Source organism: Ovis aries, chromosome 3 (genome assembly GCF_016772045.2).
Source record: "Ovis aries strain OAR_USU_Benz2616 breed Rambouillet chromosome 3, ARS-UI_Ramb_v3.0, whole genome shotgun sequence".
NCBI classification, from domain to species: Eukaryota; Metazoa; Chordata; class Mammalia; order Artiodactyla; family Bovidae; genus Ovis; species Ovis aries.
The window spans coordinates 134,963,474-134,987,302 of NC_056056.1; the positions used below are offsets into that span (position 1 = coordinate 134,963,474).

The 23,829-nt window shown below is 44.7% G+C and overlaps 1 protein-coding gene across 3 annotated transcripts; it reads left to right on the forward strand.

Moving 5' to 3' along the window:
- Nucleotides 1-1,446: 1,446 nt before the first annotated feature.
- SMAGP (small cell adhesion glycoprotein) lies at nt 1,447-23,829 on the forward strand. 3 transcript variants are annotated; one of them, XR_009599896.1, is made up of 5 exons: nt 1,447-1,870; nt 2,748-2,819; nt 21,784-21,864; nt 22,296-22,467; nt 22,993-23,829. XR_009599896.1 is itself a non-coding variant. In XM_060412578.1 (4 exons), the coding sequence occupies exons 1-4, from the start codon at nt 1,462-1,464 to the stop codon at nt 22,700-22,702; spliced, it is 741 nt and encodes a 246-aa protein (XP_060268561.1). In that variant the 5' UTR covers nt 1,447-1,461; the 3' UTR covers nt 22,703-23,829. The 3 variants fall into 3 exon arrangements, 2 of the variants coding, with proteins under 2 accessions (XP_060268561.1, XP_060268563.1); XM_060412578.1 differs by lacking the exon at nt 22,296-22,467 and having other exon boundaries at nt 22,524-23,829; XM_060412580.1 differs by lacking the exon at nt 22,296-22,467.

A 23,829-nucleotide genomic window follows, 5' to 3' on the forward strand; every position in this document is an offset into this window, starting at 1 on the left:
ACATAATGGACTATGCCATGGGGGAGACTGACCCAGATACAAGAAAAATCTCAACTTTCCCTGGAATTCATGGTCAGTTTGTCAATAAATGCAAGCAGTTGTCCACCTCTGCAATTTAGCCCTTAGGATTTGAGTTTCCTTTTCTATTCTTTTATCTGAGGACTGGCTAGGCTTACCTTTTTATTAACTTACATACATCTTGCCTACGTGTTAACTTTCTTTGCCTTTCTTGGTTGGATTGGTAGTTTTCTCACACATGGCCTTTTTTCTTTCTCACTGACAACTGCTCTATCGTTGAATATATATTTAAATGAATGAATTTAATCAACTTATTTTGTTTTTTTCCTTTTTTTAACCAATAAGTATCTTTAGGAATAAAAGCAACTATCTTTGCTTACTTATTATTTTATTTATTCTTTGCTTCCCCCCCCCAAACTTATTTATTTTTAACTGAAGGAAAATTGCTTCACAATATCTTGTTGGCCTCTGCCACACATCAACATGAATCAGTCATAGGTATACATGTGTCCCCTCCCTCTTTAACCTCCACCCCACCCATTCCCACCCCTCTAAATTGTTACAGAGTATTCTTTGCCTTTTTCCCCTTACTCTATGCCCCTATTCTCTGAGACTCTGTCTTTCAGTCCTTGTTTCCCAAATGAACAAGTACAATTCCTGTCTCTATCTGATTTATATAAATACTGATTCACAAAGATAGAGAACTCCTTCCAGGAATAAGAAGCAAGCATAGAAGTCTGTAACACTTAGAGGGAAGATGAGTAACAATAAGAGTTCTAACTAGTAAGTAGGAAGCCAAGATAACATTTACTGAGCACTTACTATTGTGCCAGGTAAGCTTCTAACGCTTTAAATGCATGAACTCCTTCCATCCCCACAGTAATTCTGTGAGACAGGTACTGCTCCAGATGAGAGAAATGAAACAGAACTGTCCAAGATCAAACAGCAGAGCAGGTTCCAGAGCCTGTGTTAACACTAACATTACAGCCTTACTCATCGAGCTCCTCATTAATTGGGAACATTTCCTGCCACAAAGAAGTGAGTCAAGAGGTGACTAAAGTCTGGCATTAATTAGTCTCAAATGGAGGTGTTTCCCAGGTGCTAGAACCACACTGAAACGGCATGATTTTTCAGTCCCCCATTTCAGGGATGAAAGATCGGATTTTAGAGATGTTAACTAATCTGCCCAAAGTCACAAGGCTAAGAAGCAGCGGAGCTAGGACTGTTTGAGTCCAAAGTCCACGAGTCTCTCCACCTCTGCGCTACACCTCTTCAGAAGAATTCGGGCATCGTTCCTCTCTCCATCGCACCCGCATGCTCCCCGGCCCGAGGTGTGCCCACTACGTTAGCTTAGGTTCCAAGCTTCTGCACACAGACCTGTTTACGTAAATGACACGCAAATGCAAGTGAAATGTAACTTTTTATTTGCTGAAAATTCAAATAATGTCGGTGGCGGGGAAAGCGGATGGTCGCACTAACCCCGGGGTTCATCAGGTCCCGTGCCCTCCCGAGCCTCGAGGCAGGCGGGGGAGGAAGCGGCTCCGGATGGAGAGTAAAGTGACAATCGGAGAAGGAAAAGCAGCCTTTCCTCCCGGGGGAGCAGGAGGCGGCCGGCGGGCAGAGGGAACCTGCAGAGGGCGGTTTCTCTCCTCTTTTCCTGTCCCACCCAGTCGGCCGCCCCCACCCCACCCCCACGCCTACTCCCGCCGGCCTCGGCAGCTAACTCGGCCAGTCCCTGCGCGCTTCCTCAGCTCCGAGTCCCCGGCGGGTCCCCGCGCTGCCTGCGGTGCCCGCCCCCGTCGAGTTGAGAGGGACGCGCGGCGCCCGCCCGTCCCCGCCGCCCGTCCGACTGGTAAGGTGAGCACGCGGGGGAGGGGACTGCGCAGGGCGGGAGGGCCGGGCGCGCCGGACGCCCACACTCGCACCGCAGCCGCCGCGGCCGCGCAGGAACTGAAACCCAGAGCGGCCGAGCTTGGGCCTCGGCTGGAGCCTCCCGTCTTGGCGGCTCGGAACCGGTGCCCAGGACGGGCCGCCCTCGGAGCGCAGCGAGCCCTGCCTGGCGCGGTAAAGGGGGCCGGGGCGGGGGCCGCGAGCCCCGACGATCGTGGACGCGACGAGGGCCCCAGGGTGTCCCGGTCTCGGCAGGGCCAGGTGGGGGGCGGGCCCCGGGGCCCGGCTAGCGGGGGTCGGTAGACGCTCGGACGGCGCAGCGGACGACCGAGGGGCCACTGGCAGGCGGCGAGCCGGGCCCCGACAACCGGCCGTCTCGGACGGGCCGGGGGACGATTGAGGACCCCCTCTCCGGTTCCCCGCTCCTGGCTCCCCCAGCGGGGCCGGGCCCCTGCCCCCGCGCCGCCACCGAGCCTGGGCCGGGGGCCTGCCCTCCCTGCGCTCTCCTGACACCTAGTGGACGGCTCCCCCAACTCGCGGGCTGGGAGAGAGCCGGTGGTAGGGGGGGAACCTATTACCGCGCCTGGGCGAGCCCGGGTCCGTTGCTAATTTGCAGACTCTTACCTAACTTTCTCAGGCCTTGATAAGCCTCCTAGGTAAACGTGGTGGCCCAGTGAAGGGATCTCGGGATAGACGCTCAAAGGGGAAAGGGTGGGTGGGGGGAGGCGAAGGGATTCAGGAAAACCTGGCACCAGATGCTTTCTTAGGATTTCCGGTCGTTTTCAGCCCCAGGCACGGGCCCACCCACCTCATGCTGGGCTCTGTCCCTTTTCCTACAGACCCGCACCTCCCTACCGGTGCCCGATCACCTACCGCGATGACTGGCTTCCCAACCACGCCTCCTCCAGCAGGTAGGTGAGCGCCTCTCCCAGTTCAAGTCCCTCACCCACAGTCCAGTTCCGGAATTCCCTGAGGCCTCAGCCCAGAAGGGAAGACTCTTCCACCACTCTCCACCTGCCTGACACCGCAAAACCCGCGAGGAAGCCGAAGGCAACCTGACTGCACACTTCAGTACAGTTTGAATCTGGAGCTTCATGGACCTGGGCCCATTCCTGGTACCACTTAGAGCTTTGTGACCTTGAGTGAATTATCTACCTTCTTAGCGCCAGTCTCCTCATTTGTAAAATGGGGGAAATAGTACCTTAAGAGATTATCTGTGAGGGTGAAATGAGATAATCCATGCAAAACACTGAACACAGTGTCTGGTGTCTAGTAAGCGCTCAAAAACATGGGTTATTATTACTGGGTGCTTGTAAGAAAAGTCCATCTATTCCTGGGAAGCAGTTTTGCTTGTTTTTTCCCCCCTGGCCCCCAGTTGTGTGGGATTCCCCAAATCTCTGCCATGTGGTGTCTTAGTTCCCTTACCAGGGACTGAACCTGGCCCCCTACAGTGGAGGGGCAGATTCTTAACCACAGGGCCGCCTGGGAAGTCCCTCGGCCTGCTTTCTAATTCCACTCTGATGATTCACTCCAGCATCAAAAATCCCTTGTTCCTGGAACTATTGTTAACCCTGTTCCTCAGGCCAGTACCCCCTCTTCTTCTGCTTCACATTGAGAATGGAGTCCCACCTTTCATTTCATAAACAAACTTAGCTGGACAAACTAAGCTTGTTTTCATTGCATGTTAATTAGGATGAGGAAAGAATGAAACCTTGGTTAGTCTGTATACTTTTGTTTTCATATACCGTCTCATCTGTCATTAGGACAGACATTCTCTGCTTTTCTGTTGTGGAAACAAGTGAGTGAGAACCCCAGGGGAAGTTGAAGGTGCTGTCCTGTATGACTGGTGATGAACACAATTCAGATCTTTAGTTTTCTGCTGAGAGATAAGAAAAGGGAGAAACAGGTAACCAGCTAGATTAGTCAGTACAGGCTTCATGAGTGGGGAAGGGGATTGAGCATTAACGCTTGAAGGATGGGTGAGGTTTATACAGGCCAAGAGGGGTGCAGCAGGGATTCCAGACAAAGGCAGTGCCACCTCTTGTGAGCTGCAGAGCCTGTGCTTACCCTGGAGGGTATCCTGAGGGAGAAGACAGAGGCCCTCCAGAGTATACCTGCCTGTAGGGAAGAGAAGTGACGCTTGCCTGGCAGCTAAGGAGTTAGAACTTGGGCAAAAGGAGAACTGTATACATTCCTTTTCTTTTAAGTTGGTGGTAAGATAAACATAATATAAATGTTACCATTTTGATTATTTTTTGGCATGTTGTTCAGTGCTGTTAAGTATTGATTGACATTCAGGTTGCTCTGCAGTTATCACCACCATCCATCTCCAGAACTTTTCACCTTCCCGAACTGAACCTCTGTATCTATTAAATAATAACTCTTCCTTCCACTTTCCCCACAGCCCCTGGCTACCACCATTATACTTTTGATCTGTTTGTATTTGACTAAGTACCTAGTGTAAGTGGAATCATACAAAATTGGTCCTTTTGTGTCTGGCTTATTTCAGTTAGCATAACATTTCCAAGGCACATCCATTTTGTAGCATGTGTCAGAATTTCCTTCCTTTTTAAGGCCGAATAATATTATATACATATATATGTATATAAGTACATCATTTTTTTAATTCATTCATTCATCAGTAGATACTTGGCTTGCTTGCCTGTTGTGAACTGCTGCAGTGAACATGGTTTTACAAATATCTCTTTGAGTCCCTGCTTTCAATTCTTTTGGATTGAATTAGAATTTGGATTGGAGTAGAATTGCAAGAATGTGTGGTAATTCTGTTTAATTTTTTGAAGACCTGTCATACTATTTCCCAGGGTAGCTGTACACTTTACATTCTTAACAGCAATGCATAGGGTTCCAATTTCTCTACATCTCTACAACACTTGTTATTTTTTGATTTTTGATAGTGGCTATCCGAATGGGTATGGATGGGATCTCACTGTGGTTTTGATTTACATTTCCCTGATGGCATCACGGACTTGATGGACGTGAGTCTGAGTGAACTCCGGGAGATGGTGATGGACAGGGAGGCCTGGTGTGCTGTGATTCATGGGGTCGCAAAGAGTTGGACACGACTGAGCAACTGAACTGAACTGAATGACTAGTGATGTTGAACCTCTTTTCACGTGTTTATTGGCATCTGTATATCTTCTTTGGAGAAATGTCTATTCAAGTCCATGCCCATTTTTTAATTGTCTGTTTTGATTTGTTGTTGAGTTGTGTATTTACATTTTTGACCCACCAAATGACTTGGGTGGAGTGGTGTTTTAGGACATACCATATAGTCCCCTACCTAGTGGGTCCAAGCAAATGTATTAATAAGTTCCCAGGACAGAAATGGAAAAAAATCCCACAGGGTGAGAGCTTTCACTGGGAAAAATGTGATCATTGAGGGCCTCGCATGTCTCTTCCCCACCTCCCTACCTATCCCCTCTCACATCCCTTTTCCTCAATCTGTAAAGTCCTCCCCAAGGAGGACTTTAAGAGGGTTGAAAGTGAGGGCCACATTGTAACTTTCATGGGCCCTTAGCACGTGTGCTTTTGTGGACCCATTCCTCCATTTGAAAAAGGTAATATATTAAAAATTGTATTTTACAACTGTGTTGCTGTAAGGAAGAATATAATATCAATATAATAAAAATCACTAATGGTTATATTTATAATTAATTGATTGATATAGCAATATTACAATGTCCTTGACATAAACATGTATCAATTTTTTCTTCTGATTTTAAAAGAAGTTAAGATCATTAAAAAACATTTTCATGGGCCCCTAGAAGTATTGTGGATCCTAGCATGTTGCCTGTTGTACATAGTGCGTAAGTTGCCTTCTTGGAAGGAGAGTGGAGTGGAACTTGGTGTTGTGGGCTCTGCCCACCCCACCAGGTAAAGCCCAATGCCTTGCCACCTAGTCACACTAGGTTGTCCTCACTCTAGATTAGATGCTCAGGGTTTTTCATCATGCTTATTCTTCATCACAATCCTGTGAGCACTTATTAAAAATTTATTTATTTATTTATTTTTGGCTACACTGGGTGCTCATTGCTGTGCACGGGCTTTCTCAGGTTGCAGCAAGTGGGTGCCACTCTTTGTTGCCACGCACAGGCTTCTCTCTGTGATGACTTCTCTTGTTGCAGAGCATGGACTCTAGTGTGAACGGGCTTCATTAACTGTGGCGCACGCACTTAGTAGCTCTGAGGCCTGTGGGATCTTCCCAGACTAGGGATCATTGGCAGGCAGATTCTCAACCACTGGACCATCAGGAAAGTTCTGTGAGAATGTTTCATTCACATTTTAAAGAAGCAAAAACTGAGGTTCAGAGACGTTAAATGTTCAGAGGCTAAACTCTCCCAAGGTTAAGCAACTGATAATGGCAGAGGCAGGATATTGTGCCAAGTCTGATTTATTCTAGAGCCTGTGTTCTTTCCATCATAGTGCACTGCTCTCAGCCACTCCACCCCGTGGCTGAGGCACATGACAAAGAAGGAAGAAAGGAAGCAGAATTCCAGGGCGGGTTCCCATGGAAAGGAGAACTGGGGGAGCCGCCCTGTGCTGGGCAGGGCTAGAGCAAATAAGTAGGTTGGCAGACTCAGGTGGCAAAGGATCTGATGTCTCAGTGATAAGAGATTTAGCCCAGGAACAAGGGCCACAAAGAAACCAACCAGTATCTAGGTTAACTATAACAAAAAAAAGAGTAGGTGAGCCAAATAGATCTTGAAGTTCATTTACTGTAGGTTAGGATTTGGGTTAGCCTCAAATCTCAAATCTTGTGGTCCTCAGCCCCAGGCCTCCCTTCTTAAAGAAAATCAGTGCTATACTCTTTCCATGTCTAAGAAGGGAAGGATAAAGACACATTCTTATTCCTTTGTTTGGAAGAGGAGACAGGAGAGAAATGGGATGGGAAAAGGAGATCAGGGAAGTAAACCATTCCTTCCACTTAATGCCAGGTTTCCTGAACTTTGTTTATTTCATTGTTGTTTTTTCATTACAAAGCTATTACATCCCCCTCAGGGAATAACCTTCTAGGCTTCTCTGTGTGTATATATATATATATGTGTGCGTATTTATAGTTTTATTTTAACTTACTTTTTCTTTACAAACATGTAATCATATTACACGTACTGCCCTAGCAATTTGCTTTTTTTGTCTAACCGTATACTCTGTTCCAGTAATTGCAGATCTACCACATTCTTTTTAACAACTGTGTACTATTTCCAGAATGAATGGCCTGTCATTTATTTAATCATTCCTCTGCTGATAGACATTCAGATATGTGTCACTCTTGCAAACAGTGCTTCAGTGAACACCCTTTCCATCCTGCAGTCAAGCTCTGAGAACCAAACCCAGCAGACAGTTCAACAAAATGTTCAGGCTGGAGTGAATAGGGATGGTTCCAGACTTTGGAGAGAACCTTGAAGTGAGGGGACAAATTTGTAGCTGGGCCTAGCCAACCGCTGAGTGACGAGGGGCTGGTGGATGAAGCTTGCCGAGCTGCCTCAGTTTTTTGGCTTGTATGTAACGATAACACCAACCCTAGTTATATCACGTTATTGGAGTGGAGATAAAATAGCTTATGTTTTTTGAACTCTAAGTCACAGATATAGATTACCATTGTGATACTTGGGCTTCCCAAGTAGCGCTAGTGGTAAAGAACATGACTGCCCACGCAGGAGACATAAGAGACACAGGTTCAACTCTTGTGTCAGCCCAAAGGCCCCAGCTCATTCACGCGAACATCCTGTGACCTGTAGTCTGAGAAAAATTCTTCTGCATAGAGTTAGGTTCATATTCTTTTTTTTTTTTTTTTTGGCTACACCACATGACATGTAGAATCTTAGTTCCCTGACAAGGGATCCAACCTCTGCCCCATGCAGTGGAAGCTCAAAAGTTTTAACCACTGAACCACCAGGCAAGTCCCTGATTTTTTTTTAATGGAAATATAGTTGATTTACAATGTTGTATTTGTTTCTGCTGTACAGTAAAGTGAACCAGTTATATACACAAACCTATACCCAGTCTTTTTTAGATTCTTTAAAATTTTTTATGTTTTTAATAGACATTTTATTTTGGAATAATTTTAAGTTTATAGAAAAGTTGAAAAAATAGTACAGTACCCTTTCATTTCAGTTCAGTTCAGTCGCTCAGTCGTATCCGACTCTTCGTGACCCCATGAATTGCAGCACGCCAGGTCTCCCTGTCCATCACCAACTTCCGGAGTTCACTCAAACTCACGTCCATCAAGCTGGTGATGCCATCCAGCCATCTCATCCTCTGTCGTCCCTTCTCCTCCTGCTCCCAAACCCTTCCAGCATCTGAGTCTTTTCCAATGAGTCAACTCTTCGCATGAGGTGGCCAAAATATTGGAGTTTCAGTTTTAGCATCATTCCTTCCAAGAGCACCCAGGACCAATCTCCTTTAGAATGGACTGGTTGGATCTCCTTGCACTAGTCAATCTAACCACACGGACCACAGCCTTGTCCAACTCAGTGAAACTAAGCCATGCCGTGTGGGGCCACCCAAGACGGGTGGGTCATGGTGGAGAGGTCTACAGAATGTGGTCCACTGGAGAAGGGAATGGCAAACCACTTCAGTATTCTTGCCTTGAGAACCCCATGAACAGTAGGAAAAGGCAAAATGATAGGATACTGGAAGAGAAACTCCCCAGGTCGGTAGGTGCTCAATATGCTACTGGAGATCAGTGGAGAAATAACTCCAGAAAGAATGAAGGGATGGAGCCAAAACAAAAACAATCCCCAGCTGTGGATGTGACTGGTGATAGAAGCAAGGTCTGATGCTGTAAAGAGCAATATGGCATAGGAACCTGGAATGTTAGGTCTATGAATCAAGGCAAATTGGAAGTGGTCAAACAGGAGATGGCAAGAGTGAATGTCGACATTCTAGGAATCAGCGAACTAAAATGGACTGGAATGGGTGAATTTAACTCAAATGACCATTATATCTACTACTGTGGGCAGGAATCCCTTAGAAGAAATGGAGTAGCCATCATGGTCAACAAAAGAGTCTAAAATGAAGTACTTGGATGCAATCTCAAGAATGACAGAATGATCTCTTCGTTTCCAAGGCAAACCATTCAATAATATCACAGTAATCCAAGTCTATGCCCCAACCAGTAACGCTGAAGCAGCTGGAATTGAACGGTTTTATGAAGACCTCCAAGACCTTTTAGAACTTACACCCAAAAAAGATGTCCTTTTCATTATAGGGGACTGGAATGCAAAAGTAGGAAGTCAAGAAACACCTGGGGTAACAGGCAAATTTGGCCTTGGAATGCGGATTGAAGCAGGGCAAAGACTAATAGAGTTTTACCAAGAGAACGAACTAGTCATAGCAAACACCCTCTTCCAACAATACAGGAGAAGACTCTACACATGGACATCACCAGATGGTCAACACCGAAATCAGATTGATTGTATTCCTTGCAGCCAAAGATGGAGAAGCTCTATACAGTCAGCAAAAACAAGACTGGGAGCTGACTGTGGCTCAGATCATGAACTCCTTATTGCCAAATTCAGACTGAAATTGAAGAAAGTAGGGAAAACCACTAGACCATTCAGGTATGACCTAAATCAAATCCCTTATGATTATACAGTGGAAGTGAGAAATAGATTTAAGGGACTAGATCGGATAGAAGAGTGCCTGATGAACTATGGACGGAGGTACGTGATATTGTACGGGAGACAGGGATCAAAACCATCCCCATGGAAAAGAAATGCAAAAAGCAAAATGGCTGTCTGGGGAGGCCTTACAAATAGCTGTGAAAAGAAGAGAAGCGAAAAGCAAAGGAGAAAAGGAGAGATATAAGCATCTGAATGCAGAGTTCCAAAGACTAGCAAGGAGAGATAAGAAAGCCTTCCTCAGCAATCAATGCAAAGAAATAGAGGAAAACAACAGAATGGGAAAGACTAGAGATCTCTTCAAGAAAATTAGATACCAAGGGAGCATTTCATGCAAAGATGGGCTCAATAAAGGACAGAAACAGCACCCTTTCGTTACCTGAAATGTCATTTGGTTCATTTGACATTAATACAGAGGACCATAGTACATTTGTGAAGACCAAAAAATTAACACTGGCACGATACTGTTAACAAATTACAGATTTCACTGAGATGTCACATTTGAAAATTTGATTTTGAAGATAATTCTGATAAAAGACTTCAAATTTTCAAAAATTCTTAACATTAAGACTGAGAAAAGTCTTGGAGGGTCAGCTAGTTCAGCTACCCTTTCTGAGCCAGGGTTCTCTTTCCTGATGCCCACGAAGCTTCTGTCCCGCTTTGCCCTTCATTCTCTGGGGGAGACACCCATCTCCCGTTAATTTCTGCCAGTAGTCCTTTTGTACGAGTTGATGTATTCGAAGACAGCACTCAAGTCCTAGTCCTTGCTTCCTGACCAGGTTTTCACTCTGAGCTTTCTCTTGCAAGCTTTCCTCATCTGATGTGGTTTCTCTTGCAAGCTTTCCTTATCTGATATGGTTTCCAAGCCATTTACTGTGTTCCCCACTCAACTCAAAAATACCCAGACTCAACTCAGCAGCCTAGGAGTAGCACAAAGTGGGACTGCCCTGCTGATACCACTATTAGAGGCCATATTTATATTCATGGATCCTCTGTATCGTCAAAAAAGCAAGAGAGTTCCCAAAAAACATCTATTTCTGCTTTATTGACTATGCCAAAGCCTTTGACTGTGTGGATCACAATAAACTGTGGAAAATTCTGAAACAGATGGGAATACCAGACCACCTGACCTGCTTCTTGAGAAACCTATATGCAGGTCAGGAAGCAACAGAACTGAACATGGAACAACAGACTGGTTCCAAATAGGAAAAGGAATACGTCAAGGCTGTATATTGTCACCCTGCTTATTTAACTTATATGCAGAGTACATCATGAGAAACGCTGGACTGGAAGAAACACAAGCTGGAATCAAGGTTGCTGGGAGAAATATCAATAACCTCAGATATGCAGATGACACCACCCTTATTGCAGAAAGTGAAGAAGAACTAAAAGCCTCTTGATGAAAGTGAAAGAGGAGAGTGAAAAAGTTGGCTTAAAGCTCAACATTCAGAAAACGAAGATCATGGCATCTGGTCCCATCACTTCATGGCAAATAGGTGGGGAAACAGTGGCTGACTTTATTTTTCTGGGCTCCAAAATCACTGCAGATGGTGATTACAGCCATGAAATTAAAAGACGCTTGCTCCTTGGAAGGAAAGTTATGACCAACCTAGACAGCATATTAAAAAAGCAGAGACCTTACTTTGCCAACAAAGGTCCATCTGGTAAAGGCTATGGTTTTTCCAGGAGTCATGTATGTATGTGAGAGATGGACTATAAAGAAAGCTGAGCATAGAAGAATTGATGTTTTTGAACTGTGGTGTTGGAGAAGACTCTTGAGAGTCCCTTGGACTGCAAGGAGTTCCAGCCAGTCCATCCTAAAGGAGATCAGTCCTGGGTGTTCATTGGAGGGACTGATGTTGAAGCTGAAACTCCAGTACTTTGGCCACCTGATGCGAAGAGCTGACGCATTTGAAAAGACCCTGATGCTGGGAAGGACTGAGGGCAGGAGGAGAAGGGGACGGCAGAGGATGAAATGGTTGGATGGCATCACCAACACAATGGACATGGGTTTGGGTGAACTCCGGGAGTTGGTGATGAACAGGGAGGCCTGGCGTGCTGCAATTCATGGGGTCGCAAAGAGTCAGACACGACTGAGCAACTGAACTGAACTGAAAATAAGAGCAAGCTTTAACTATTTTAGGATTATAAAAGTCATTATCATTGTAAGAAACTTGAAAGATAAAGGAAAAGATACAGAAGAAACTAAAAGGCGTCCAAAGTCCTACCACCTCCCTGTCGCTTTCACTGCTGTTTTGAGGTCTGTGCTTCCAGCGTCAGTGAGTTTCTACTGATCCCACTGTAAGTCTTTTATAGATGCTGCCACTAAGCTGTGGCTTCCCCCCCCCCCCTCTTTATTTGTGAGTAGTTGATTTCCTGGACCCAAGAGCAAGGAGTCTGTTGAATTCTCATCTTGTTAAATCTGGCCCATTTCTCTAGCCATTTTTAATCTCTGTTTATCAACTTATCAGTGGCTCCTTAACTTTGTGTCTTTCGCAAATTTGCCAAAACTTCCCTGGGTCTACTGGGTTCTGTATTTACGTGAAGGACACTAAACCCTTCCACACAGCACCAGTAAGGCAGAACACCAAAACCAAAGCTCTTGTAAAGAATTCGATATTTACTTTTTGGGGGGCCATGCTCCCCAGCTTGTGGGCTCTTAATTCCCTGAGCAGAGATTGAACCTGGGCCCTCAGCAGCAACAGCATAGAGCCCTAGCCACTTAACTAGCAAGGAGCTCCCTCATTTATGTATATTTTAAAAATATTTTTGTTTATTTAGCTGTGCTGGGTCTTAGTTGAGGCACGTGGGATCTAGTTCCCTGACCAAGGATCAAACCCAGGCCCCCTGCATTGGGAGCATTGGGTCCCAGCCCCTGGGCCACCAGGGAAGTCCCCCTCACTATTTTTTAAACACTAGCAAAAAAGCTAAGAGCTGTTACCATAAGGGGAAAATGTATTATTGGACTTTGTTATATCTGTCTTGTGATTTAACATTTTTATTTTGAATTACATAAAGGCCTTAATTTGGCCCTGGCATGGTCTGTCATAATAATATCAATTCAAAAAGAACTGAGGTCAAGTCCCAGCGGAAGAAGCTCTGTTTAGACTGGCATCACTCCATTCCTTGATGGCCAATTACTACCCCACTTAGTCCTTAATAAAGCCAGGCTGTGTTAGTCCACAGAGATATTATAAACACTCCATCATGTGTTCTCGGATGAGATGCTAGCTACTCGGGCAGCACCTTCAACTCCCCTAACCCACCCCCTTCTCATCCTTACTCTTAAGTTGATGACATGACCTTCTATTTTCTGGAGCAAATTAGAGTTCTCAGGCTCCCCTGCCCCCATCTGCATACTACCCGCCTCCATGCCCACGTGCACATTAATCTTGAGTGATCTCTGCTGTCTGCAGCCAGTCCCTCCATCTGTGCACTGGATCCCATCCCTTCAAGGACATGGCTCCAGGTGTCAATTGTCCCCTCTCATCTGAGTCATTCATATCCATACATAAACATACTGTCATTTCTCCCATCCAAAAAGCAAAAACAAAAAATTTGAACTCTCTTCCCCCCTCCAGCTATAGCTCTATCTCCCTGCTCACCTTTGCAAAAATAAAAGAGTTCATATCGTGCTGTCAGTGCCTTTCCTTCCCTTTTTTTCTTTTTTACTGAAGTGTAATTGTTGACTTACACATTGTGTTAGTTTCCGGTGTACAGCAAAGTGATTCAGTGATTCAGTGATTCAGTAGATACATATATATCTATTCTTTTTCAGGTTCTTTTCGCTTATAGGTTATTAAAAAATATTGAATATAGTTCCCTGTGTTATATAGTAGGTCCTTGTTGGTTAATTATTTTATAGATAGTAGCATGTATATGTTAATCCCAAGCTCCTAATTTCCCCCTTTCCCCTTTGGTGACCATAAATTTGTTTTCTGTGTCTGGGTTTATTTCTGTTTTATAAATAAGTTCATTTATTTTTTTTAGATTCTGCATAAGCGATATCATATCATGTTTGTCTTTGTCTGGCTTACTTAGTGTGACAATCTCTAGGTCCATCCATGTTGCTGCACATGGCATTATTTCATTCTTTTTATGGCTGAGGAATATCCCAGAGAGAGAGTGTGTGTGTGTGTGTGTGTGTGTGTGTGTCTTTTTATGGCTGAGTAATATCCCTGTGTGTGTGCGTCTTTTTATGGCTGAGTAATATCCCACTGTGTGTGTGTGTGTGTGTGTGTGTGTATCTTTTTATGGCTAAGTAATATCCCTGTGTGTGTGTGTGTGTGTGTGTCTTTTTATGGCTGAGTAATATCCCACTGTGTGTGTGTGTGTGTGTGTGTGTATCTTTTTATGGCTGAGTAATATCCCTGTGTGTGTGTGTGTGTGTGTGTCTTTTTATGGCTGAGTAATATCCCACTGTGTGTGTGTGTGTGTGTGTGTATCTTTTTATGGCTGAGTAATATCCCTGTGTGTGTGTCTTTTTATGGCTGAGTAATATCCCACTGTGTGTGTGTGTGTGTGTGTGTTTATGTATGTGTGTGTGCACGAACGATCTTCTGATCCATTCATCTGTCAAGTGACATTTAGGTTGCCTTCTCTTTTTTTCTTGAACACACTGTAAACCAGGGATTTATACTCAGCACTTCACCAAACGTCTCTTGTCAACGTTACTCATGACCTCTGCATGCAAAACCTGGTAGTCCTCCTAACTTGGTCTGTTTGGCTGCTACTCCTCAGCCTCCTAAGCCCCCCTGGGCTCAGTCCTTGGTCCTCTTTGTCCATACTTACTCTCTTGGTGATCTCATTCCGTCTCATGTTTGTAAATATGCTGGCTTTTTATTTATTTTTTAAAAACTGTTTCTTCATGGCTGTGCTGGGTCTTTGTTGCTGTGGCGGCTTTTCTCTCGTTGGGCCGAGCGGGCACTACTCTCCGTTGCAGTGCTGGGGCTTCTAACCGCAGTGGCTTCTCTTGCTGCAGAGCATGGGCTCGAGGGTACGCAGGCTTCAGTCATTGTGACTCCTGGGCTCTGGAGCACAGACTCTGAGTTGTTCTCTGCAGCGTGCAGGATTTTTCCGGGCCAGGGATCGAACCTGTGTCTCCTACATTGGCAGGCAGATTCTTTACTACTAAGCCACCGAGGAAGCCCTGTGCTGACTTTTTAAATCTCCAGTCCAGACCTCTTCCCCAGATTCCAGTTTATTTATGGTTGGGGAAGTTTATTTATGGTTGTCCTAGGTCTTCGTTGCTTTGCTTGGGCTTTCTCTAGTTGCAGTGAGTGGGCACTGCTCTTTAGTTGGGCTTCTCATCGTGGTGGCTCCTCTTGTTGCAGAGCACAGGCTATAGAGCATGGGGTCAGTAGTTGTGGGGTTGTCTCAAGGCATGTAGAATCCTCCCAGACCAGGGATTGAACCCATGTCCCTGCATTGGCAGGTGGACTCCCAGGCACTGGACCACAGGGAAGTCTTAGTTGTTGTTGTTTTTTTCGGCGCACCGTGCAGCCTGTGGGATCTTGTTTCCCTGACCAGGGATTGACCCTGCACCCTCAGCAGTGAAAACTCTGGACTGCCAGGGAATCCCCCCCTCAACTTCTATAGGTGTTTATTTCACTCAAGTCACCTCCCTGGCCACCCCATTCACAGTCCAACTCCTGATTCCCTTTCCTGCTTTTATTTTCTACATAGCACTAACCAAAGTCTAACGTGGTACAACCTTTACTCCTTTATCTGTTCATGGTCCATCTTCCCCCAGTCAGGATGTAACTTGTATGACAAAATGGGTTTTTTTTTAAATTGCAGTAAAATTAGACACAAGATAAAATTTACCCTTTTAAAGGATACAGTTCAGTGGCACTATGTAGATTTCCATCGTTCTGCAGCCGTCACTGTCATCCATCTCTAGAACTTTCTCGTCATCCCAAACTGAAACTCGGTACCTGTTAAACAGTATCCCCTCATTCTCCTCTCCTCCCAGCTGCTGATAACCACTTTCTGTACCTATGAATTTGACTATTCTAGGTACCTCAGATAAGTAGAATCATGTGCTGTTTGTCCTTTTGTGACTGGCTTACTTCGGTTAGCATGATATCTTCAACATTCATCCATGTTGTAGCATGTGTCAGAACATCCTTCCTTTTCAATGCTTCATAATATTCTGTTGTGTGTGTGTGTGTGTACACGTACACGTGTATGTGTGTGTGTTAGTTGCTCAGTCATGTCTGACTCTTTGCAACTCCATGGACTGTGGCCCACCAGGCTCCTCTGTCCTTGGAATTCTCCAGGCAAGAGTATGGGAATGGATAGCCATTCTCTTCTCCAGGGGATCTTCCCAAGGCAGAGATCAAACCCAGGTCTCTTGCATTGTAGGCAGATTCTTTACCATTTGAGGCACCAGGGAAGCCCATATATATACACACACATACACACATATATATAGAATTATGCCATCTTTTGTTTATCTGCTCATCTGTTGATAGACATTTGAGTTGTTTCACTCTTTAGTTGTTAATGTGAATAATGCTGCTGTGGGCATTGATGTACAAATGGTAGTCCCAGTTCCTGCCTTCATTTCTTGTGGATAAATACCCAGAAGTGGAATTGCTGGATCATGTGATAATTCTACTTAATTTTTTTAAGGAACTATGAACGCATGAGTTTTTGCCTGTTGTGTTCACTAATCTATAACCAAACCAATCTATAATCGAACAGAGGCTGGTCCAAAGTACACACTCCATAAATACTTGTTTAATTAACTTTTTAATTTCTCATTCTCTGGACAGTCTAAAAAGGCTGTGTGACTTGTCTGACCTAGCTTGCTCCTAGTGGTCTCACACTAACTCTTAATGCTTGTGGTTTCAAGTTCAAGACCCCCAAAGCAGTCCCTTATAACTTGTACTAGAATTTTCCTGGGAATGATATCAGTTTCACCAGTTGTTTATAGAACCCACCCCATTCCGTGGCCCTTCAGGCTTCTGGCCCCTCTGTCTTTCGCAGAAGCTCCTGTGTCACCAATAGCTGTCCCATTTACATACTCTCCCAGTGCCCTTGACTGTCACTTCACTGAGTCCCTTTCATATTAGCCTGGTGCTTTTTGCTTCGCTTCCCTTGAGCTCACTTCCCCATGTCGCCAAGGCTCCTGCTACTCTTTTAGTGCAGAAATCATTCACTTTGACAGGAGGCAGAGGCAAAAGGGGCTGAGAGATTTCTAGTCTCTGTTACCTCCAGTCTCTTAGCTTCAGTGCCAGACAGCAGACCTGTCCCGTTTCCTTGTTTTTGCTCCAAATATAACACTTTTAAAATTGTCCTTCCAGTGTCCTTTGCCAGCTGGAGCTGTGTAGAGTTTCCTGACACGGTTCTCTAAGTTTCTGCTATTAGCTTTTATGTGCATTTTTTTAAAGACTCACCTTCTGAAATCACGTTACTGGAAATGGGCTTACAGGAAATACAGAACTGGGACAGAACACTCAAAACTTATGTAACTTTGTAACAAGAACCCTAAAACTACAACAACAATCTGAATTAAAATACTAGCAGTCAAATCTCTGCTAACAGTCAAACCTCGAATCCTTGTCCATCGTAGACCCCTGTGCCCTGGGGAGTGTGCTTCCTCCTAGATTAGAGGTAGGTTCCGGAGAGATGTCACTTCCAAGAAAGACTGTTTTCATCAAAATTAAAAATCTGATGTAGGATCTGCCTTCTTCTAGTGTTTTTTGAATAGAGATAAATTTTCTACAGAGGTAAATTTCGCATAGGGGTCTCCCTTCATCTGATGTGTTGGATAGAAGGAAAATTTTTTTTACCACCTTCGTTTCCATTTATTGCTTCACCAGATGGCTTAATATAAGTGGAAAACAACTGATATCTGCATCCAAGGAAGGTTCAGTTCATTTCAGTTCAGTTGCTCAGTCGTGTCCGACGCTCTGTGACACCATGAATCGCAGCACGCCAGGCCTCCCTGTCCATCACCAAATCCTGGAGTTCACTCAGACTCATGTCCATCGAGTCGGTGATGCCATCCAGCCATCTTATCCTCTGTCATCCCCTTCTCCTGCCCCCAAACCTTCCCAGCATCAGAGTCTTTTCCAATGAGTCAGCTCTTCGCATGAGGTCGCCAGAGTACTGGAGTTTCAGCTTTAGCATCATTCCTTCCAAAGAAATCCCAGGGCTGATCTCCTTCAGAATGGACTGGTTGGATCTCCTTGCAGTCCAAGGGACTCTCAAGAGTCTTCTCCAACACCACAGTTCAAAAGCATCAATTCTTCGGTGCTCAGCTTTCTTCACAGTCCAACTCTCGCATCCATTCATGACCACTGGAAAAACCATAACCTTGACTAGACGGACCTTTGTTGGCAAAGTAGTGTCTCTGCTTTTGAATATGGTATCTAGGTTGGTCATAACTTTTCTTCCAAGGAGTAAGCGTCTTTTAATTTCATGGCTGCAGTCACCATCTGCAGTGATTTTGGAGCCCAAGAAAACAAAAGTCTGACACTATTTCCCCATCTATTTGCCGTGAAGTGATGGGACCGGATGCCATGATCTTCGTTTTCTTAATGTTGAGCTTTAAGCCAACTTTTTCACTCTCCTCTTTCACTTTCATCAAGAGGCTTTTTAGTTCCTCTTCACTTTCTGCCATAAGGGTGGGGTCATCTGCTTATCTGAGGTTATTGATATTTCTCCTGGCAATCTTGATTCCAGCTTGTGTTTCTTCCAGCCCAGCGTTTCTTATGATGTACTCTGCATATAAGTTAAATAAGCAGGGTGACAATATACAGCCTTGACATACTCCTTTACCTATTTGGAACCAGTCTGTTGTTCCATGTCCAGTTCTAACTGTTGCTTCCTAACCTGCATACAGGTTTCTCAAGAGGCAGGTCAGGTGGTCTGGTAATCCCATATATTTCAGAATTTTCCACAGTTTATTGTGATCCACACAGTCAAAGGCTTTGGCATAGTCAATAAAGCAGAAATAGATGTTTTTTCTGGAACTCTCTTGCTTTTTCCATGATCCAGCGGATGTTGGCAATTTGATCTCTGGTTCCTCTGCCTTTTCTAAAACCAGCTTCAACATATGGAAATTCACAGTTCACATATTGCTGAAGCCTGGCTTGGAGAATTTTGAGCATTACTTTGCTAGCATGTGAGATGAGTGCAATTGTGCATAGTTTGAGCATTCTTTGGCATTGCCTTTCTTTGGGATTGGAATGAAAACCGACTTTTCCAGTCCTGTGGCCACTGCTGAGTTTTCCAAATTTGCTGGCATATGGAGTGCAGCACTTTCACAGTATCATCTTTCAGGATTTGAAATAGCTCAACTGGAATGCCATCACCTCCACTAGCTTTGTTCGTAGTGATGCTTTCTAAGGCCCACTTGACTTAACATTTCAGGATGTCTGGCTCTAGGTAAGTGATCACACTATCGTGATTATCTTGGTCGTGAAGATCTTTTTTGTATAGTTCTTCTATGTATTCTTGCCACTACTTCTTAATATCTTCTGCTTCTGTTAGGTCCATACCATTTCTGTCCATTATCGAGCCCATCTTTGCATGAAATGTAACTAACCCTTGCTATCTCTAATTTTCTTGAAGAGATCTCTCGTCTTTCCCATTCTGTTGTTTTCCTCTATTTCTTTGCACTGATTGCTGAGGAAGGCTTTCTTATCTCTCCTTGCTAGTCTTTGGAACTCTGCATTCAGATGCTTATATCTCTCCTTTTCTCCTTTGCTTTTCGCTTCTCTTCTTTTCACAGCTATTTGTAAGGCCTCCCCAGACAGCCATTTTGCTTTTTTGCATTTCTTTTCCATGGGGATGGTCTTGATCCCTGTCTCTTGTAGTGTCACGAACCTCCGTCCACAGTTCATCAGGCACTCTATCAGATCTAGCCCCTTAAATCTATTTCTCACTTCCACTATATAATCATAAGGGATTTGATTTAGGTCATACCTGAATGGTCTAGTGGTTTTCCCTACTTTCTTCAATTTCAGTCTGAATTTGGCAATAAGGAGTTCATGATCTGAGCCACAGTCAGCTCCCAGTCTTGTTTTTGCTGACTGTATAGAGCTTCTCCATCTTTGGCTGCAAGGAAGACAATCAATCTGATTTCGGTGTTGACCATCTGGTGATGTCCATGTGTAGAGTCTTCTCCTGTGTTGTTGGAAGAGGGTGTTTGCTATGACCAGTGCGTCCTCTTGGTAAAACTCTATTAGCCTTTACCCTGCTTCATTCCATATTCCAAGGCCAAATTTGCCTGTTACCCCAGGTGTTTCTTGACTTCCTACTTTTGCATTCCAGCCCCCTATAATGAAAAGAACATCTTTTTTGGGTGTTAGTTCTAAAAAGTCTTGGAGGTCTTCATCGAACCATTCAATTCCAGCTGCTTCAGTGTTACTGGTTGGGGCATAGACTTGGATTACTGTGATATTATTGAATGGTTTGCCTTGGAAACGAAGAGATCATTCTGTCATTCTTGAGATTGCATCCAAGTACTACATTTCGGATTCTTTTGTTGACCATGATGGCTACTCCATTTCTTCTAGGGAATTCCTGCCCACAGTAGTAGATATAATGGTCATTTGAGTTAAATTCACCCATTCCAGTCCATTTTAGTTCGTTGATTCCTAGAATGTCGACGTTCACTCTTGCCATCTCCTGTTTGACCACTTCCAATTTGCTTTGATTCATGGACCTAGCATTCCAGGTCCCTATGCAATATTGCTCTTTACAGCATCAGACCTTGCTTCTATCACCAGTCACATCCACAGCTGGGGATTGTTTTTGTTTTGGCTCCATCCCTTCATTCTTTCTGGAGTTATTTCTCCACTGATCTCCAGTAGCATATTGGGCACCTACCGACCTGGGGAGTTTCTCTTCCAGTATCCTATCATTTTGCCTTTTCCTACTGTTCATGGGGTTCTCAAGGCAAGAATACTGAAGTGGTTTGCCATTCCCTTCTCCAGTGGACCACATTCTGTCAGACCTCTCCACCATGACCCGCCTGTCTTTGGTGGCCCCACATGGCATGGCTTAGTTTCACTGAGTTAGACAAGGCTGTGGTCCTTGTGATCAGATTGACTAGTTTTCTGTGATTATGGTTTCAGTGTGTCTGCCCTCTAATGCCCTCTCGCCATACCTACCCTCTTAGTTGGATTTCTCCTACCTTGGACGTGGGGTATCTCCTCACCGCTGCCCTTCCTGACCTTGAGCATGGAGTAGCTCCTCTCGGCCTTCCTGCGCCCACGAAGCCACCGCTCCTTAGATCCAGGGATCAAGCCAATCTCTTAAGTCTCTTGCATTGGCAGGCGAGTTCTTTAGCACTAGCGCCACCTGGGGAGCCCCTACAGTAAAATGCTGACTAGGAGAAAACTGAAGGGCTTCCTGACTTATGGAAACGGAAGCCTGGGTAGTGACTTTTTAGAAGTGGGACTTCCAGGCTCTGAAGGACACAGATAGACCAATATAGCAGGAGGAGGTATGGGATATATTTTAGGATAGGAGAGGCCTTATTTCAAAAACTTTCAAATTGCAAGGCCTACTCTGAATGTATAGAAAAGGGTTTTAATGAGGGAAGGAGAAATGTTTCATTATTTTTAAAAAAATGTTTACAAAGAGTTTGTAAGAACATTAAAGAAATACATGTGCTGTATAATATAAATATACGTACACATATATGCATTCATTATTTGATCTCATTTATATAAAAATGTGTATTCCTAACAATAACATACCCTGTTGAATTACTACATGTCACGACAACCCTATAAAGTAGGTACTGTTATCGCCAGTTTGCAAATGCACAGATGGGTTAGGTAATTTTCCAAAAATGACACAGCCTATGAAAGATAAAGCTCAGATTTGAACCTCGCGGGTATATATATGTATATATGTGTGTGTGTATATTTTTTGCCAGGCAGTGCAATTTATAGAATCTTAGTTCCCTGCCCAGGAATCAGACCTCGGGCCCTCAGCAGTACAAGTGCAGAGTCCTAACCACTGTACCACTAGGAGATTCTAGAGCCCATACTCTTAACTATTATGTTAGAGAGGAATCTATCAAAATGTTCATTGTGGTGGTTTGCTTTCTCCTCTGTTCTCCAGGTTTTTCTATATAGATATCCTATAAGAGTTAAATGATAGAAGTTTGAGTAGGGAAGAAGTGGGGGGTGAAATTGAAGGATAAATATGTTTTAGAACAAAAGAATCCACACTATTTCTTTTTCCACTTTGTTAAATTTTCCAGAAGAACTGATGGCTACCACAATTCTACAGGCCACTGAGGCCCTGTCTCCGGAAGCTGAAGCCAGCACAGCTCTCATTGCAGGTAACAAAGACTCTGAGTCAAATCCAAGGGGCCTTCTGAGCTCAGGGGCCCTCTTGCTTCAAAGACAGCCAAGAAACCAATGTGATGGACTAAGATTCTCCCTATACAGAACAGCACCACAAACTAGAGACTAAATCTATTAATGGGTTCACTTTGGCATGTAAGTTATGTTACACACACATAGAGGCTTCACATCAGAGGCACTGCCAGTAATTGAGAGGTTGGGAGGTAGCCACAAACAGATGCACTGCCTATGGGTGCTGCAGTCGGGTGTGGGGATAGCGATGAGGATGTGTGTGGTTTGTTGAGTGGTGAGAAAGAGGATGGGAGGGATCAGAAACCCCTACAGGAGGCGATGGGTTTAAAAACTCTTCCTGTTGGGATAAGCGATTTCCTGTTTCCCTCCTTCCTATTTCCATCATAATCATCAGGAACGAGTTGAGCAGTTCATTTTGACAGAAATCAAGTCCTTAAGCCCAAGGAGACTCTGGATATCATATACTGAGGAAGTTGGGCTTGGTGGGAGAATATGGACTTGGACACTAGTTAACAGCATGAGGATCCTCATTAAGAGTGAGGGAATCGTCTAAAGCAGGGGACCCGGTGAGTTACTGAGACGCCCCAATCCTGAAACATGCATTTTCCCTCTCCTTTCCAAGTTGTTATCACCGTGGTCTTCCTCACCCTGCTCTCAGTCGTGATCTTGATCTTCTTTTACCTGTACAAGAACAAAGGCAGCTACGTCACCTACGAACCTGCAGATGGCGAGCCCGGTGCCGTTGTCCTGATGGAGAATGATTCAGCCAAGGGCAGGGAAAAGGAAGAATATTTCATCTAATGGTTCCCAGGCCCCAAGGAGCTTATCCAGGTTCCAGTGCTATCACACTATTTATTAGGTGAAAGTTTTACCTGAAACTGGTGAGAACCATCGATTGATATGGGTAGACCTGAGCTCCTTCCAGGACACAGACCTAACTGCCAGCATCACCGACACCATGGACCGAGGATACGAAGAAAGCTGCTCACGTCTCTAACCAGCCTGTCACACAGCTTCTGACCGATGAGTGAGATGGAGCTGGACTGGGCAACACTGGAGTATATACCCAGTCATCTTCACTTTTTTCACAGGTTGAAGGGAAGAGGAGTTGGGGGTCACTGGATGCTCCTGTCCCTTACCTGGTCACCTAGTGACAACCGAAGTGGAAGCAGTATCCTTAGTTCTTCCCAGAGGCGGGAGACCGCAAGGAAAGGCCAGGCCAGGAAACTGTGGAGACCTCCCTCCTGATGAACATGCCACATCCCTAAATCTGAGCCCTTCCTTTCCTTAGCCCCCAACAATCCAGACATATGCTATTTTTATTGGAATTAAAATCATTTACTGATACAGAAATCCGATTCTCATGTGCAAAAAATCACCATCTTTACACTGTGACTTATCTTTGCTGAGACTTTTTTGACAGGTTGCTGCTGTTGTTGTTCAGTCTCTCAGGCCTGTCCGACTCTGTGACCCCATGAACTGCAGCATGCCAGGCTTCCCTGTCCTCTATCACCCAGAGTTTGCACAAGTTCATGTCCATTTTTTGCTTACTCAACTCTTACCTGTGTTCTCTCCCAAGCAAAGGGGGCCCCAGGGAAGTTTCAGAAGTTCCCAGAACAATCTCAGAGGTTTGCAACAGAGGTGGTCCTGGGAAATTTGTCCTGGAAGAGGGTCATTAGAAATAGACCCTGGGAGATGAGTTGTCTAGCCTCCATCCTGGCAAGGGCCAGTATGTCCCTGATCCATTCTGTGTACACACAGAGGGAACCAGGAACAACCTGTGACTTTTCCCACCAGTGCCCTTTCTATCTCATTTCATCCATCTCAAAATGAGGCATATTTAAAAGGTACAGTGTTTTGGTAGAAATCATTAACTCTCCATGCATTGTTTACTTTGGAATTAAACTAAACCTCCTTCAAGGTCTTAA

Bases quoted from the DNA above. Each gene is read 5' to 3' on its own strand.
- SMAGP (XM_060412578.1), top strand. From the start codon at position 1,462: ATGTCGGTGGCGGGGAAAGCGGATGGTCGCACTAACCCCGGGGTTCAT. The intron at 2,820-21,783 runs GTAGGTGAGCGC...TAAATTTTCCAG, and splicing joins AACCACGCCTCCTCCAGCAG to AAGAACTGATGGCTACCACA. The intron at 21,865-22,523 runs GTAACAAAGACT...CTCCTTTCCAAG, and splicing joins CAGCACAGCTCTCATTGCAG to TTGTTATCACCGTGGTCTTC.